Below are 17,456 nucleotides of genomic sequence, written 5' to 3' on the forward strand. Positions count from 1 at the left end.
ATTTAGAATACCAATCAATTCTGTTTCTATTAGGATTTAGAAGATACCTAGATTCAGATTAGGTATGTGGTTGTCTTCCTGTCAGAAACATACTTTGATATTTATTTGTATTTGAATACAATTTGCTGAAATTCTTATGGCTCTAAATAAACATTTAAAATGCATGTTTTCCTCCAGGAAAGCGAGGGTGGCGAGCAGGAAGTGAGGGTGGTAAATGCTTGGCATCAGCTGAAGTCCACGGATACAAATCTGGGGACAATAGCATCAGTCTTTTCAAAAATGGGTTTTTTTGCACTGCCACTGTCACTAACAGAAGTGCCTTGTCTGACATTTGGCCAGACTCAGACCTGGGGGAGCTTTATTGCAGGTTGGTGTTTGTCTGCTGCTGCCACCAGCCTGGTAGGCACTTGTGCTGCCTGCGCATCCCAGGAATGCTGCGGCTTTCCCAGGGCCCCAGCAGTCACAGCAGCACAACCAGAAAGTTTCTAATCCTGGAGCTGGGTAGAGGTAAATGTTCAGTAGCATCTTTTCGTGAGCAGCAACATATCAACCATCACAATATTTGTTTGAAGGAAGTGCGGCACTGGTGTGGCAGAGGATGCAGCTGGCCCTGCAGCCGTAAGTACAGATGTTGGGAGGCTGGTGGTGGGAACAAGAGCTGGGCTTGGGCCCAGCTTCCCAGAGGAGTTTGGGGTCAATTCTTGTCTCCAGCATTCAGTCCTGTCCACTTAAAGGTTTTCTTGCTTCCCCTACATTTCCATCATATCTCTGGGACAAGTTGAAGGTACCCAGGAAAACATTCATTGTGTTCATGGTATAGGTTTTTCCTCAGTAATCTTCCTACCTATAGTGAGGATCTCTCAGCTAGGACAGGTACAACATCATTTCTTCATCCACAGGAACACATCCAACCCCGAATCTCAGGGTTCTGGCTGGTTGCTCAGTGGCATACAGGCTCCTTGTTACTGCCCTATATGAGCTCTTGCACTGCTGTGAGGAGCATGTAGTGTGGGGTATGATAAAGTTGCAGATAGCAGCTCTGTAACTCACGTTTTGGAGGTCTACCTGCTTTCAGCAGGCAGGGGAGGGGAAACTGGCTAGCTCGAGGGCTGAGAATTGACCCTGAGGCCAGGGAAAGGCAGAAGCTGGACTGAAGTCACCCTGTTCCTGAGCCTGTTCTGACTGTGGCCCCCAGACTGCCTAGTCTGTAATTAGAAGAACAGAAAAAAACATCAGTATTGCCGTGTTGTGCCATGGCTCCTACAGGCCTACATCCCACTTGGATGCAAACGCAACCCTCGCCCTGTGTAGGGGAATGGTGTTCATGGCTGAGTCCCTGAGAGCTCCTACATGTTTCTTCTGGAGCAGCTGGAGCTGATTCAGACCCTGCCAGCGTGGATGGGTGGTTGAAATTGTCCTTTCCCAGCACTGCTCCTCCGCACTTGTCCATGTGCCCCTTTGCTCTGCAGAGCCCAGGAGGGGCTGGCAGGCCATAGGCTGAGTTTCCGAGAGGTTCCTCGGCCTTTCTTGTAACCTCAATATTTAAACCTAATGTCTTGTATTTATTCTAAAATGGCTTTCATCTGATTTCCCTCTCGGTTAACAATTTAGCTGTCAAAATCAATAACAGCGAGGATCCATCCCCGGCCGCCATCAGCTCACGTTACCGTCCTGCAATTACCCCGTGGTGGAACCGCTGCCGGGGCTTTGCCGGAGAATTATCAGGTTACTAATGAAGCCCGGGCAGAGGCGGGCGGCCAGACGCCGCGGTGCTGGGTGCACCCGATCCCGCCCCGCGGGCAGCGGGGGGAGGCTCCGGGGCCGCGGCCGATCCCGGCGGTGCGGGGCGGTGCTGGCCCGGGGTCGGCCCGGCCCGGCCCGTACGCCCCGTCGGGGCCGGACAGGGGCCATCTCTCTACTCCCCCCGACCCCCACCGCCAGTACCGGTGCCGCAGGTAGCAGGGCACGGCGGGGCGGGCAGCCCCCGGGGCGCGGCGGGGGGGCTCTGCTTCCTGCCCGGCCCGCGGCCGCCCCCGGCGGGGGAGCGGGGCCGTCGCGGCTCCCCGCCCTTCCTGCCGCGGCCGCGGGACGCGCCGCCCGCGGGCACGGAGCGCGGCAGCGGCGGGCGGAGCGGGGCGCGCCCGCCCCATGCACCGGAGCCATGAGGGCGGGCAGCCCCGGGGACCGGGCCGCCGCGCCCCGGCCGGCGCCGAGGCGGGCAAGGTGAGGGTTGCTGCTGCCGGTGCTGCTGCTGCCGTCGGGGCCGGGAGCGGGACTGGGCAGCCCGAGGCGGGCGCGGGCTGCTACCGGGACCAGGGCCGGAGACGGGGCTGGGGTCGCTCGCTGCCTCCGTGCCTAAGGGGAGGATTTTCCATCCCGGCGTTTTCTGGGGCGTTTTGTGCTCAGCAGAGGGAGAGAGGGGAAGAATTTCGATTTTTAATTACTACCATTAAAAAAATCAAATTTGCAATTCTTTGGGTGGCCTGATGGATTCCCTGATTGACAGCCGGAATTGACACTCTGGGTACCTCTTATCTCGGGCATTTACGGCAATTTCTAATTGCAGGTAGTTTGTGGGGTTTTTTCAGCGCTTTGGCTCGCATGGGAACCGAGCGATTACTTCAAGAGGCCCGGGTTAAGTGCAGGCAGAGAGAGAATTCAATCCACATTCAAATTGCTTCATTAAAGAGACGTAGCTTTTGTTGCAAAGGATTTAAATGGCCACTAGAAAGTTCTTATTTATTGTTTTGAGGCGGTTTATATAGGGTGCCCCGCGCTCGCCCGGCGCATGGAGCCGCAGCCTTCCTCTCCCGCTCTCTCCTGCAAGGTGATGCCGCCGGAGCCACTGCCCAAGGGGAGCGTCCGCTGCCTCGACCCACACGCCCGAGCCATGGTAAGCGGGGCCGGGGGCTGCAGGGACGTACCGGGATCTACTGGGCCGGGGGCTGCGGGGACAGAGTGGGCTGGGGATACTGGGAGCTGCCGGCGGACTTCTCAGGACTCGCCGGGCCGGGGGTTGTGGGGACTCGCCGGGATGTACCGGGCCGGGAGCTGCTACTGTGACACACCGAGCTGGGAATGCCGGGAGCTGCAGGGACCGTCTGGGACCCGCTGGGCAGGGGCTGCAGGGACCCTCCGGGGCGGGGATGCCGGAGGCTGTGGGATGTCGGGACGCTCCGGGCCGCGTTTGCGATGACCGGCGAGGCCCCAGTTAACGGCCTCGCGCCGGTTCTGCCTGCAGTCCCAGCCCGACGGAGAGCCGCTTCCAGGTGCCCTGGAGAAGGAGGACGCCCGCTCAGCACCCAGCACACCCTCCACACCATCTGTCTGCTCCCCGCCATCCTCCTCATCCTCCACGCCGTCGGCCGGCAAGAACGTCTGTTCCAGCTGCGGGCTGGAGATCCTCGACCGGTACCTGCTCAAGGTGAGCGGCGGCGGGGGGCAGCGAGCGGGCGGCGGGGGGCGGCGGGTGGCCCCGGGTCTCAGCCCCCTTCTCTGTCGCAGGTGAACAACCTCATCTGGCACGTCCGCTGTCTGGAGTGCTCCGTGTGCCGCACCTCGCTGCGGCAGCAGCACAGCTGCTACATCAAGAACAAGGAGATCTTCTGCAAGATGGACTATTTCAGGTAGGGGACATGGGCTGGAGGGCAGCGTCCGTCGGTGGTGCTCAGTATCCTCGCCGGCTGCCGAGGAGGCCGAGACCGCTCCGGTGCTGGCGGGTAGAAGGTTTGAAAAGCCTCCGGGCTCTCCGGAGAATCCAGGCAGAGAAGCATGACCTCGGGGCACCGGGAGAACAGGGATTTGGGGTGCAGATCCATCATCTCCCGGAAGGGTTCCTGAGCCCCTCGGCTGGGGCTGTACGGGCCTCCCTGACACAAGGCACTGCGGCGGGAGCCCCTCCGGTTGCGCAGCGGGAATTGTCCCCTCGCCCAGACACAAGCCCGCTGAACGGCATTGCCCCGGGCTCTGCTAGGAGGAGAGTTCACGCGTACTGAGGGAACTGCGGTGCCGGGCGGCTTTCGCCAACCTCCGTCCGGGATGCAGCACCGCAAATGCCGAAGCATCCGTGGCAGGAGTGTGTTAAAGAACCCAACCAAATTAGCAGCAGGGCAAGTCCCGGTAATCGCGGCCGGGACGGGGCTCGCTGGTGCCGTTGGGTTCGGTCCGGAACTGCATCCCCCGGGGGAACGTGTTCTGCAGGGGAGCTTCGACAGTTTTTTGGTTATAAACCTGAAACCACGAATTTTCTTGCAAAAGAGAGGTATGAAGGGATAGGGGATCTTGAGTTCTTCACTTGGATTTAACTAAATATTCCATTTCCTTGCTCTGATTTTCCTCATCCCCCCGGGATGAGGGAATACGGTTTTCCTCGGGAGGAAGGGGAATCACGGTCAGGAAATGGGAATGACCCCGGCAGGAGCGCGGGGGGCTCGGCAGCATCCTCCTGCTGCGGCCAACGGGGCAGTGGATTTTCTTTGAGATTTCTCCCGTGTTTTTCATCGAAAGCGTTTTCACATACCGGGTAATCCACGGCTTCGTGCGCCGTTTTGCGGGCTCCCAGAGCCCGAGGGGTTGCAGAACTCCGCTTTCTTCGCCCTCGTCTTTGTTATTTTTGTGTATTCTTATTTTTAAACTGTTACTTATTTGGGGTTTCACTGAAATCGCCTTCATTTTCAACGGGAAGGTTTAGGGGTGTCAGCGGTGCCGTTGTGCTGCTTCAGGGCACTTTCAGCGTTCTCATTAATTAATAATCGTTGCGATGGCGTTAATGATTTTTTTTTTTTTTTCTAAGAGTGGCATTTCCAAAGGCGGTTTTAGAGCACTGGCTGGGTCTCTAAACTGCCTCCGGGCAAGTACAGCCAGTAACAGCTGTTAAAATTAATCCTGGTTAGCTGAAAGTCCCTTCGCCGCCCCCTCGCTCCGGCGGAGCTCTGCGGGTCCTGCCGCCGGCACCGGGGATGCCGGGGCAGAACCAAAACGAAAATCGCTGAAGGGGCAGCGGGACACCCCCGATTCCTCGGCGGCTGGTTCAGGGGGCGGAGGAGGCTGCTAATCCGCCTTTTGCACTCGACTTTTGCATAGAAAGATGGGGTTTGGGGAAGGAGTTGTTTTGGGTTTTTTTGGTGAAATGTGGTGCGGAGGGAGCGGCAGCGCTGGGAGCCGGCCGGGCGCTGAGTCTCTCCGATCCCCCCAGCCCGTCTATGACCGTCGCCCGAGCTCCGGGCAGGCTCCGATCGGTGCCCGCGGCGGACAGCGGGGAAGGGTCGCTCCCGCCGTTCCTGGGCGGAGCCGCCGACTTGAGTCCCGTCGTTGGGACCGGTCCGCGACCGGGAGCCCCTGCCTAGAGCCGGGGCGGGTCCGGGCAGACCTTTCTTAGATGCCCCCCGGCTCAGGGGGGCGGCTTGCCCGACCCCGGCACCCTCCCGACTCCGGGACCATTCTGGCCACCAGGCTGCTGAGCGCAGGACAGCCGGGACCCGGCACTTGGCGCTTGGCAAAAGACAAATCTGCCTTGTGAGATGGGTTTTGGTATTTGTTATTTACTGCAGATGAAGTGTGGGGCTGTTGTGGTTTTTTAAAAGCAAAGCAGAGACCCCATCCTAGCACGTGTGGCTGTGTGGAGCCAAGGCAGATGGGAAGGGGTGGTGTGATGCTCTCTGCATGGAGCACACGGTGGCTTTCATCCTACCAGAGCTGATACCCTGGGAAATGGGTCTGATTTTGGGCAACCGAGGCTGGGTTGAACACCCATGGGCACTGCACCACTGCCCAACAGAGAGTGTGTTTGGGCCTCGTCTGCCTGACCTTCTCTTCCCTGTTCATGTGAGGGGCTGCATAAGTGCTGCCATGGCTCTGCGGCCTTGTGTGCGTTTTTAACCAAGCGCTGCAGTTTCCTGTGTCTTGTCAAATAATTGCATTTGGCATCCAGGGCTTCACTGCTTTGAGGAGAACCAAATCAAAACTGGAGCTCATTGAGCAGAACATTGTGTTCCTGGGTGATGTGAAGGCTGCTCACAGCCAAGCTTGCATGGCTCTGGTCAAGGAAGGCCTGATGTGATTCTGGTCTGATTTTCATTGTGACTTTTGTGGTTCACTGTCTCACTGGGCAGCCCTTGTCTCCACATGCATGGAGTCACTGGCCCTGGTATGTGTTCCTGGGGCTTGGCGCAGCAAAAGAGCTGTGCCATGGGTGGGCTAGCACCTTCAGCCAGTCTGTGGCTCAGATGGCCTCTGTCACACTCACCATTGTGTCCCACTGGGATGATGCTTCTGCTGGAGTACTGCTGTGCTCAGTATGGAGATGGATTCACTGCAGCAACTCGCTACTGGCCTGCTGTTTGATTTGGGATGTTGTCTAGAAACCACAGCTGACTCCAGGAGCTGTACTAGGGACTTCCTATAGGAGCAGGCCTGGGAGGGAACTGGGATGTTTGTAGCTGTGGCTGGCTCCAGGTAGCCCTTGCCATGTCCCTGCAGGCAGGGATGTACAGTAGGACTCAGGGAGCTGTGGTACCTGGGTGCAAGTGGCATGTAAAAGCCAGGATGCACTAGGATGTCCTCCCACCTCTGCTCTTCCAGCAACCCAGATGTTGCAGCTGAGCCTGGGGGAGGCAGGATGAGCCTCTCCAGGATAAGTCTTTCCTGGTAATGTTGTTGGCATTTTACATCTCCTGGTGCTGACACTCATGGATAACCAGCAGCACCCGACCACAAACCATGTGTGTGGGGCCTGAGCTGATGGCTCTAGCAGATGTTGGTAATGCCCTGTCCTGCCCTATGCTATGCTATGCTGGGCTCAGGGAAAGCCTCTAGCTCTGTGTCTCCTGCTGCAGTATGGCCCTGTCCTCATCCTCGTCCTTGCCAGACAGGTAGCAGGAGCCATTGGATTGTCCTCCCCTTATGCCCTGTAGTCCCTTGCTGACAGATCTCTTTGGGCTATCAGTGCCTTGTGAGTGGTGAATTAAAGTCTGGTTTGCTTCCAATGTTGCTCCCAGCAGTGATGAGTCAGGGCAGCTGCTTGTAGGCATTTTTTCCCCCATTCTGTGTTGCTGGTGGTAGCAGTCCCTGCTGTGACAGTCCCTGCTGGGTGGCAGTGGGTGCCCATGCTTGGCCCCAGCTCACTTTGGTGTCTGTAAAACCTGATTGCTGCGGTCAGTGCTGGAGGTAGATGCTAGCCAAGAGCTGTGAGTGCAGCATCAGTGATTGCCTTTGCCGCAGCCTGCACACCCTCCATGCCTGCATCTGACTGCTGAGCCTCAATCTCTTTCTGGATGCTGCTTGTGCCACGGGTTGTCAGGGGACAGTGATGCCAGTCCCTGCCTGTGCTGGCTGCCATAGCCCCAAGAACTCTCAAAGCCTTATCAGCCCTTGCCTTGCTCCCTCGGAACTGCCACCAACCTAGGCGTCCCACCTAGCCCCAGGGAACACTGTACTCTGGGGCTGGGGACACCTGAGTGCATCCCCCAGTTCCTAGCTGGTGTGTGATGGGGGTGTGTGACTTTTCCCACACAGTGCCCTGAGCCCCAGTTTCCCCTTGGTTCTGGAGGTGCTGGGATACACTCATCCCTGTGCTGTGCCCCACCTCCCTGCAGCAGGCTATGATCCGAGCAGGGAGCAGTGATTACCACGTGCTATTAGCTTGGTGAGCCTGCCCCTCGTTTGATACCGTTCAGCAAGGACGACTGTTTATATAGCACATTGTTCAAAGTAATTCAATTTACAGGAATGATCTTTACTTCTAAATAAAAAATTAATACAGTTCTTTTGTTTGTGCGTTTATATAAACTAGCTGGCACAAAGTCAGTTTACAACGTTCCCATCTGAAGTAAATTAGTGAAGTCTCATAGCTAAGTCTCTGTATAATTTCAACACAGAAATGTCCTCTCTAAAACAGAGGTTTGTTTTTTTTTTTTCCTTTTCTTTTCTTGGTCAGCTATGGTCAGGCTGAAAAGTTGAAACCTTTCCTTTTTCCCCAATAGTTTTGCAATTAGTAATTGCAGCACACGATGGCATTTCTGCGTCTTGCTGAGCCCATGGTGGGCAGCAGCTCTGTGGCATGGGGTCATGGTGGGCACAGGCATTGAGTGGTGGCTGCTGTGGGCTGACTGGGGACAGGGCTACTTGGGCTGACTGAAACCCACGGGTTTGCAGTGCAGCATGACTGTGCCGTGTGGGGTGTCTGTGGTTGTTGGAGGTCTGTGGTCCTAGTGTTTTGTGCCTGCACTGAGAGATGCTGGAGCTGCTCAGGCAGGGCTGGCAGTGGGCAGCTTGAGGGTAAGGACCATGCAGTGCCCAGCTGCAGTGTGGGGTAGGATGGGAATCTTCAGGGAGCCTGCGGCAGTGGTGGGTGAACTGGGCATGCACAAGGAAGCATTGTGGCTCTGATCAGAGCTTTGTCAGAGCCAGTGCCAGCTCCGTGGTGACAGAGGAGATGCTCGCTTCTCCCCTACTCTTCTTGCTGCTGCTTGCTGCATTTATTTTTTTAAGCAGCAGTTACACTAAAATGTAGAAGCCAAATGAAGACCCTTTCTGCAGGCAGGACCTCCAAGCAGGCAGTAGCTGGAGGTGCAGGGCCATGTCTGCAGCTCCCCTCCGTCAATGGCCTGCCCTTGGCCAGCAGTGGCCTCACAGAAATGGGGATTTTTGGAAGCACACAATCACCCAGCACCCAGAGCCTGCCTGTTTGTTGCCTCCTCACTGCACTGAGCTACTTTCCAGCATAACTCACTTAAGTGCAATCACTGTCCTGTTGCAGCGAGGAGACTCCACGCAGGAGGAAAAAGCAGACGCATGTGCCTGTACGTGTGAGGAGCAAACACATGTTTTGATTTATGGCAGTGGGAGAGAATCGGCTCCGACACAGTTTCCATTCAAGTCTCACACTGGCTGTTATCAAAAGAAAAAGCCCATGGGCTTGGAAGCTGATTCATTGAGCTGCGTCACTTCAGCCCCTTGGACACGTCTGGCACCATAGGGCCAGGGCAAGTCACACCCTGCTCCTAATCATACTGCTGCCCTTGCCACTGCCCATGCCACTGCCTGTGCCAATGCCTGTTCCACCTTTCCATGAAGGAATGACACTGGTGGGACCATTTCACTGCAAGTCTTTTCTCTGCATGGATATTGGGTTTGGGCTGGATGGGGTGAGCGATAGGGCCAGCAGCAGTGCCCATGCCCCAGTGTTGTGCTGCCTGCCCTCACCTGGCCTGCCCTCACCTTGCCTGCCCTCACTCTGCCTCTTTTCCTCCTGCAGCCGGTTTGGTACAAAGTGTGCCCGCTGTGGCAGGCAGATATATGCCAGCGACTGGGTGCGGCGAGCACGGGGCAATGCCTACCACCTCGCCTGCTTCGCCTGCTTCTCCTGCAAGCGGCAGCTCTCCACTGGCGAGGAGTTCGGCTTGGTGGAGGAGAAGGTGCTGTGCCGGATTCACTACGACACCATGATAGAGAACCTCAAGAGAGCGGCGGAAAATGGTATGCAGCCCTGTCATGGCCTTGCCCTGGGGATGGTTTGGGCTGACCCTGTTCCCTGTGCTGAACCCTAGCACAAGGTGCTGGAGTTGGTCCTGTAGTTATAAAAATGGGATAAGGGGTGGTCTTGGGGGATGGGGGATTGAAAGTGAGGCCCTGGGCTCACAGAGGGCTTGTGGGGGTGGCCATTGTGCCTGGCAGACCTGTGTACCACAGGCAATGCTAGGGACAAGACCGTGGTCCTGCACAGCCTGGTGTGAAGTACACGAGGAAGCTGCTGGGACTTTGAGGCTGTGAGTCATGAATCTAAGAAGGTGGGAAAGCTGGCCATCTGACAAAACCTTCCCATCATTTTCCACCCGCCCCGCCTGCCTGGGGATGTGCCTCTCCCAGCTGCACCACGCCACTGCTGTCCCCACTGCGGCACACTGTGAGCAGCCGGCCAGCCTCTGCTTTCCCAATCAAGTCTGTGACGCTGAGGTCACCCAGTGCTGCAGCTCCAACCCTCTCCTAGTGTGCCAGTGGCCGTAGAGATGCTTGGAGGAATATGTTGGTGCGGATAGCCTGATGTGGTGCCCAGGGAGAACAGGTAGTGTCAGGGGCTGTCCTGTGTTGTAAAGCACCTGAGATATGGCAGTAACCACAGCTCAGGGGACAACCTCCTGGGCTTCATGTGGCAGGACCTCACTCATGCACAGGGCGAGTGGCAGCCTGGCCAGGTCCTGCCCATGGGCTGAGGCCAAGGCTGGGTTTGTTTCCCTCTTGCATTTGTGCTTGTGGGCAGCTTTTGTTCCTACAGCCCCACACTCAGGGCTGGGGCTTTGTTGGGGCATTACTCCTGACTGGTAGCTGGGCTCCAGCCTTCCATGCCACTTGATAGTGCTTGGTGGGCACTGGGGGACAAATGCCATGCCTGGGTCCATGCAGCACGTGGAAACCATTAACAACCTGACATGAAAACAATCAGTGTTTCTGTTTACAGTGTTGAGTAAGAGAACGAAAACAGAGTGCCCAGTTGGGTGGGGAGGGTCCCGGCTCAAGACATGGCTAGTGGAGTGTTGGCTCCTGCAAAGGCATAAGCAAGGTGGTGGGGAGCAGAGATGGAGGGGGAGAAGCTGTGTGGCCTGGAGGAGGAGGCTGGTGTGAGGACGGCAAAGTGTCACTGGGGGTTCCTGCAGGGCCATTAACCCAGCCAAGGGGTGAGGTGGTAGATTTGCTGCTGTTCATAAGGATCTGGTGGTGTGGGCTGAGCTCCATTATGTTGAGCAGTGCTGGGGCACACAGCAAATGTCCTGTATGGATATCTGTGTCCAAGTGTCCTCTGGTTTTGAGAAGGGAATGGGAATCACTTTAGAGAGCTGCAGTTGCTGCAGTGAGGGCCATGCTCCCCTCCTCCAGTAATTACCCAGCAATTTCTTCTGCACATGAGGTTTTACATACAAGAAAAATAAACAGATGTTGCTGAAGTCAGAGTCCCATTCATCATCCAAAAAGAACAAGTCAAACTATATGAGAAAGTCCTTCAACTCCAGCCAAGACAATCACAGCCCAGGCCAGCTTGCAGTGCATGTGCCGGGTGGTGCAGGCGCATCCTGGGAGCAGGGCGAACGCCAGCGCTGCTCAGGCGTCGTCCCTCATCCATCATTCGTTGGTGCTTCACCCACACTGTGGAGAGGGCCAAGCATGACAGGCTGTGGCAGGGACCCTAGAGAGGAACCCTGTCTCTGGCTGCCTTGCCCACAGGCTCCATAGCTGTGCAAGCACAACTGGACTTACCCCAGGGTGGGTGGACAGTCCCTTCCCAGCACATCCTCCTTCAGTGTGGTTGCTGCCCAGAGCCTGGGAATCACATTTGGATCTGTGACCCATAAGGTCATGGTGATGGTGCTGCTCCTGATGTTCTTCTGGGACCCAGGAGGAGAAGACTGGGGTGGATTTGAAGGATTTGGGACTGAGGAAAGGAACAAAAAGACTTTTGAAACAACTAATGGAGGCAGTGCCCATGGGGGAAGATGAGGTTGCAGGGAACAGTATGGGGCAGGAGTGATAGATATTGGTGAGCTCTGTGGAGGCAGAGTTCCCTTATGAGACATTTCTTGGAGGCTGTGGCCAAGTGGTGGCCACAAGTCAGGGCCAGCAGGACATCAGTACTTTCCTTCATGCATCATACTGACACCCATCTCCTGCTGCCATCTCCCCATCCCTCTTTCCTTGCGACTTCCAACAACTTGCTGTATTTTTTATTATTTCAATGGTAACCTCCTCAGGGGTGGTGATGTCTCCTTCCTGGTATGTGGAGGGGCTCAGCAGCCTGGAGCAGCTCCTGAACAGTGGTGCCCACTCTGCTCTTTCTGCAACTGCCTCCAACAAGGCAAGCTGCGGGTGCTCCATGCTGTGGTGCCAGGCTTGTTTTCCCCAACCGAGCAGCTGTTGCATGCAGGAGTAGCAGGCAGAGAGTTGGGCAGGGCAGTTTGTGGCCTGTGGCACATTGAGCTTCTCTCTTGTAGGCAATGGGATCACGCTGGAGGGGGCTGTGCCCTCGGAGCAGGACAGCCAGCCAAAGCCAGCCAAGAGGGCTCGCACCTCCTTCACCGCCGAGCAGCTGCAGGTAGTGGGACTGGGCCAGGGGAATCAGAGGGACCGTGGCTCCCAAGCCTCATTCTGACCCTTTCTTTCCTCTTCCCCTGCCCAGGTCATGCAGGCACAGTTTGCTCAGGACAACAACCCTGATGCACAAACGCTTCAGAAGCTGGCAGACATGACGGGGCTCAGTCGGAGAGTCATTCAGGTGAGGTGTGCAGGGTGTAGGAAGGGATGGGCAGGCTGCAGGCACTATTGGCCAAGTAACACCAAGCTGGGCAGCAGGGTGGACCAAAAGGCTGGTACTAGACAAGACTCGCATCCCTGTAGCTCCTTGATCTCACCACATATCAGCCCCAGGACTTGCAGCATTCAGCAGCTTCATGCTGCCACACCAGCCTGTCAACTTTGTGGGCTCCTGTAGTGATGCCAGCACTGTCCTCCCTCTGTCTTGCTCACGGGCTTTCTATTTATTTTTCCCCCTTAGGATGCAATGAAAAAACCCAGCATGCAACCCCAGTCAGTCCCAATAAGTTGTTGGGTGGGAAAGCTGCTCTGCCCTGACAGCAGGCATAGACAACGTGGGCATTTTCCTGGCCATTGGCAGCTGTTCCTGCTATGAGCTGGCGAAATCAGCTGCTTCAGGAAGAGTTGGGGTCAAGAAGTTTAAAGAAAAAGGAGTTTTGCAGCCCCGGGGGACACAGTGGCAGGGAAGTCCCCACGCTTGTGCTCTTTGTGAGAGGAGGGAGAGCAGTGCTGTAGGAACTGAGAGAAATGTCCTTCAGCAGCTCCCAGCTTGGTGTCTCTGGGGACAGCCTGGCTTTGCCCCCCGGTGACATTTATTCTCTGGACTTTAATGTTCTGCTAACATACTTTTTGCCTACAATAAAAACACAAGTGATTAAAACAAATTTGGAGCTTTCATCCAGGATTGTTTTGCCAACAGCACATGTAAATTTTGTGCGTGAAAATCTGGCTCGAGCCTCAATTATTGAGATTCTTCATCTAGCTAAAATCAAGCAGCCTGCACACTGGGCTATTTTTTATGTGGATATTTTTTAAAGGCTCTTTGAGCAGGAAACGATTTGTCAAATGCTTATGACTGTTTCCTTCTCTCTGGTCCAGTGTGCTTGGCCTCAGAGCTAATCTTCACTCAGCCTTGGAGAAGGTTTTTACTCCCAGCTATCTTTCAAAAATTAAAGCATAAGAAAGAAATCACCACATTGGCATTAAAAAAAACCCTCTTTAAATGCATGTTTTAACTCTAAGAGGTAATCCCCTAACTATTCATTTAATTAAAAGCAGTGAGATATATGCAGAGGGCTCATACCTGCTGTTTTTATGGACTAGGGCTGTATTCCACACGGTACTCTCCTTTCTCATCTTTCATGCTCTGCTTCTGTGGTTTCTGAATACAATAAACCACAAGTGATTAAAACAATATTGTTTTCATTGTCCCTGTAGTCATGTCTTCTCCTACTCTAAGGTTTTACTCAGTTTTGTCTCGTCTTGCCCCTCACCTTGCCAATGCTCACACACTTCCCAGCTGATCTCAGCCATGCTTTTAGGCTGGGCTGGCTGGGGTTGAAGGTTAAGATCTAAATAAGACCTTGAAAGATGCTCCCATAATTGGCAGTGGAAACCATGCAGGGATGAAGTTTTGCATGTGCAGGGGTGGTGTTTCTGCCTGGCTGGTATTGTGCTGTTACCAAAGGCTTTCGCAGCCCTTCCTGCTGAGGGAAGCAACTCCTTGTTAAAATTGTGTTGGTGTGAGAGGGAATAAGGTGATCATCAGCATGGGTTTCTGCATCACCTGGTCAGGGAGTTTCACTCAGTGACCCCTGTGAGAAGCTTGAAAGTTTTAATCGCCCTGGTAAAGAATGGTGTTGGTTTTGACTGAGACAAATCAACAGCAGACATGCCACTGCAGGCATCCTAATGTCTGCACTGTCTTGAGCCAAAAGTCTTGCTCTGGTGAGTGCAAAAAACCAAACTCTGGGAGCTGGTGGAACACTGGTGTGGTATTTCAGTGTGCAGATTTCTAAAACTGATTCCTTTTCTTTTTTTTTTTTTTAAATACTTAGAAGAGACACCCACCATAGAGGCTTGGTGACGGAGCACGCTTCGGTCCCGTTGTCTGCACTGACGCAGGGTTTGCTGCTTTTGTTTCAGGTTTGGTTTCAAAACTGCAGAGCCCGCCATAAAAAACACACCCCCCAGCACACGGTGCCCCCCTCGGGAGCACCCCCGTCCCGCATCCCTTCCTCGCTCTCTGATGACATTCACTACTCACCCTTCAGCAGCCCGGAGCGGGCCCGCATGGTGACGCTGCACGGATACATAGAAAGTAAGTGTGGGCTCACAGGGCTTTGGCAGTGGGGGGCTCAGGGGGGGCAAGGCAGTGGGGTGCTCCCTGGGAGCAAGCAGTAAGTAGCCCCATGGCTCCCGTGGCTCAAGGTAGCCCCATGAGTGCTGTCAATAATGCCCTTGTACTGCGGGTGCACAGATGGTGCCCCTGCTGCTCCTCCTCTGGTCTAATGAACTTTGCTTTGGGTTTTTCTGAAGGGCCACTTACAGGGATCCCCAGATGAGAGAAGGAGGGTAGAGAGGGCTGCTGCAGCCTCTTTCACCCCATACCTCATCCCCAGAAAAATCACTGCCCCTGATTTTATCTGATTTGCTCTTGTCCCTCCTTGTGCTTTGTTTGTCATGGAGAAGAGGTGTGAATGTGCCCTGTTGAGCATGGTGGTCAAGTGGTCTCCTTCCTGCTCAGAAGATCAGAGTTGCTTTCTCTAACAGTTGCCAAGTGTCCCTGAATCATTTATGAGTGGCAGGCAGCTTTGACCGTGCCTGAAGGGAGGTTTTGGCTCCATGACCATTTTGAGGTTTCCCCCCTCCCACGCCTACATGGGCTTCAGTAAAAACTGGCTCCTGCTGTCCCTTTGCCTGATCCATTATCACCTCTTCTTCCACGCTGTCCCCAGCTGCTCCCTGCTGGGAGCCTGATTGTGCTGGTTGGTGGGTGTGTGTTGTTTGTAGTAACAGAGGCTGAAGCCTCTTCTCATCCACAGGTCAGGTACAGTGTGGACAAGTGCACTGTAGACTTCCCTACACTGCTCCACCAGTACACCTCAAAGCAGACATGGAAGGACCACTATCTAATAGGGGTGAGAAGGTAATTGTAGTCCCTGTTTCAGGTTTTAGGGCCAAACCTTGACTGTAGCAAAGATTTTTGTATAACCTCATTGCCACTGCTGTCTCTTGTCAGCATCACTGCTTCTCCATGATCTCTGGCAGCTGCTGCCCACTCATGTGTCTTAGTTTTAGTTGCCCTAGATTGATGTACCAGCTGCTGGTGAAAATGGCATCACTTTGTCCTTCACCCCTTGTTGTTGTGATGTGCTGGGATGCTGCTGTGCCTTGTGTTCACTGATGGCTTTTGTCATCCTCCTGCCTGAACTCCTCTCTCTGGCTTCTCCCCATCCTGTGTGCAGTCAGCTGCCTCCTCCTGCTCTGTTCCTCAGCCATCTGCACACACTGTTGGTGCAAACAGCAACTGGCTGTTAACAGCAGAGCAAGAGGACCTTTAGTATGTGCTAACTTTCCAGTTTTTCATGAGTTATTAAGAAAGATTCATTTCTTGGGGATTTCAGTATTGCTTAAAAAAATAACAACTGGCTGTTACAATATCTGAAGTAGGAATGATATTTCACAATGTCTGGCAAGCAAACACTATTGCATATTGATATTGTTCTGCTCAGCACCCACAGTGTCTGTCTCATAAGAGTTTGTTTAGAATCCCAGTTTAAGTGGTTTCCTTCTGAGGAAACACTGACCCTCTGGCAGCTCTTACTGGTTTCAGCTTTTGTCTTTATTGTTAGAAGTTCTCAGCATCTTGCTGTGTTCAGTGCGGCAGTGGTACATCATTAAGCTCTGTTTTGATAAGCACAAGCAGGACCAGAACAAAGTTATTTTTTCAGCATAAATGCTACCATTTTGTCATGATGTCTGCACAGCAAGCTGGAGAATTTTCAGAAAATATTGTACAGTCCTGGTGCTGTCATCCAGAGAAACTTCACTGCAGCAAGTAGTTCCTCTGAGTTAAATGCAATTACTTACTTGCAGCTGTTGCAGAGCTGGGTTCTCAGGACACAGAGCTGCCCCTTTTCCAGACAATCACTTGCACATTGAATTCCTGAAACCTGAAGCAGCCTCTTTTTGCACATCCAAACTTTTTTAAAGGCAGCGATAGCTGAGATCCTGGGAAAACACATGCGAATGCATCTCTTGGGGTACCCAGTACAGTGGCTGTGAGAGAACCAATCTGTGACCAACTCAGTGGCTGCTTCCCCAGACTGCTGGCAAAGGCAGATGCTGTATTTGCAGAGCAGTGAGGAGCAGTGGTTTGAGGTGGATAGGGGACTGTTTGCAATGGTCTTCATCTTTCTTGGTAGATGTGTATCAGAATGAATAATTTAAACACTGGTTTCAGTGTGTTGCCCAGCATGACGTGGTTTCACAGCTAAAGATGTGACCAGAGGTGCATGTCTCCTTCAGGCTGTGTGTTGCCACAGTCCTGGTCCCTCTGCCTATGCCTTCCCTGGCTGGCTCTGTTCCATGGGCAGGGCTGGCAGCTCTGGGGCAAACAGTGGTTCCAAAGAGGGTTTTTTCACTGGGAAGTGGCTGCAACAGCAGGGCACATATCTGTTCTGTTGGCTCTTGAAATCACGTTTCTGCCTGGCCCTGAAAGCGGCTAACTCTCGGCTCCCCTTTCTCCCACCTAGGTCATCCTCTTTCAGTACTGACTGCGCGAACTCTTCCTCACCTGCCCATGGCGCTACCAGCACCACTGCCCCTCAGCCGCTGAAACGCAGCCTCCAGCCCAAGGCAACGGTTATCAGTCATGCAGGAGAAACTCAGATCCAGCACTATCAGTTATTGCCATTGACCAGCACCTAACAGCCACTATTACTTCTCCAGCGACACTCTGTGTATGTGTGTGTTGAGTGCAGAGTTACATTTTTCACTTGTTTCTTGTGGACTTGTAGAATGACCATGAGTCTCTCCAAGGCAATGCCAGACACAGTCAAAATTAGTGACTCTACTGTGCTTGCAAAGCTTGCTCCCATCCCATGGGAATATGAATGAACCAGAACATGCTGAGTCTCAGGGGGATCGATGGTCACCTCTGAACATAAAGGAAGGAGGAACTGATGTGGTTTGGCCTGATTCTCTTTTTGCACCAGTGAAGCACTGTTGGTTCCCGGACATCCCTCCTTATTTCCACTTGCATGTGTGAAATCTGAAGTGGGCTTTTTGGCTCAGCAACTCGATGTATACACAGACCTTCCTGAGCCAAACTCGTGGGTAGCTGAGACTCCACTAAGTGGAAAACATGATGCCAG

At 54.1% G+C, this 17,456-nt stretch overlaps 1 protein-coding gene across 1 annotated transcript; it reads left to right on the forward strand.

Annotated features, from left to right (window-relative positions):
• The first annotated feature begins 2,148 nt into the window (after positions 1–2,148).
• LHX6 (LIM homeobox 6) lies at positions 2,149–16,882 on the forward strand. Its single transcript, XM_054393376.1, has 10 exons — positions 2,149–2,223; positions 2,753–2,893; positions 3,242–3,424; positions 3,505–3,626; positions 9,254–9,474; positions 11,979–12,079; positions 12,164–12,259; positions 14,224–14,398; positions 15,123–15,226; positions 16,836–16,882. The coding sequence occupies exons 1-10, from the start codon at positions 2,149–2,151 to the stop codon at positions 16,854–16,856; spliced, it is 1,239 nt and encodes a 412-aa protein (XP_054249351.1). The 3' UTR covers positions 16,857–16,882.
• The last annotated feature ends 574 nt before the right edge of the window (positions 16,883–17,456 follow it).

The sequence above is a fragment of the Indicator indicator genome, chromosome 28, assembly GCF_027791375.1.
Source record: "Indicator indicator isolate 239-I01 chromosome 28, UM_Iind_1.1, whole genome shotgun sequence".
In the NCBI taxonomy this organism is placed as follows: domain Eukaryota; kingdom Metazoa; phylum Chordata; class Aves; order Piciformes; family Indicatoridae; genus Indicator; species Indicator indicator.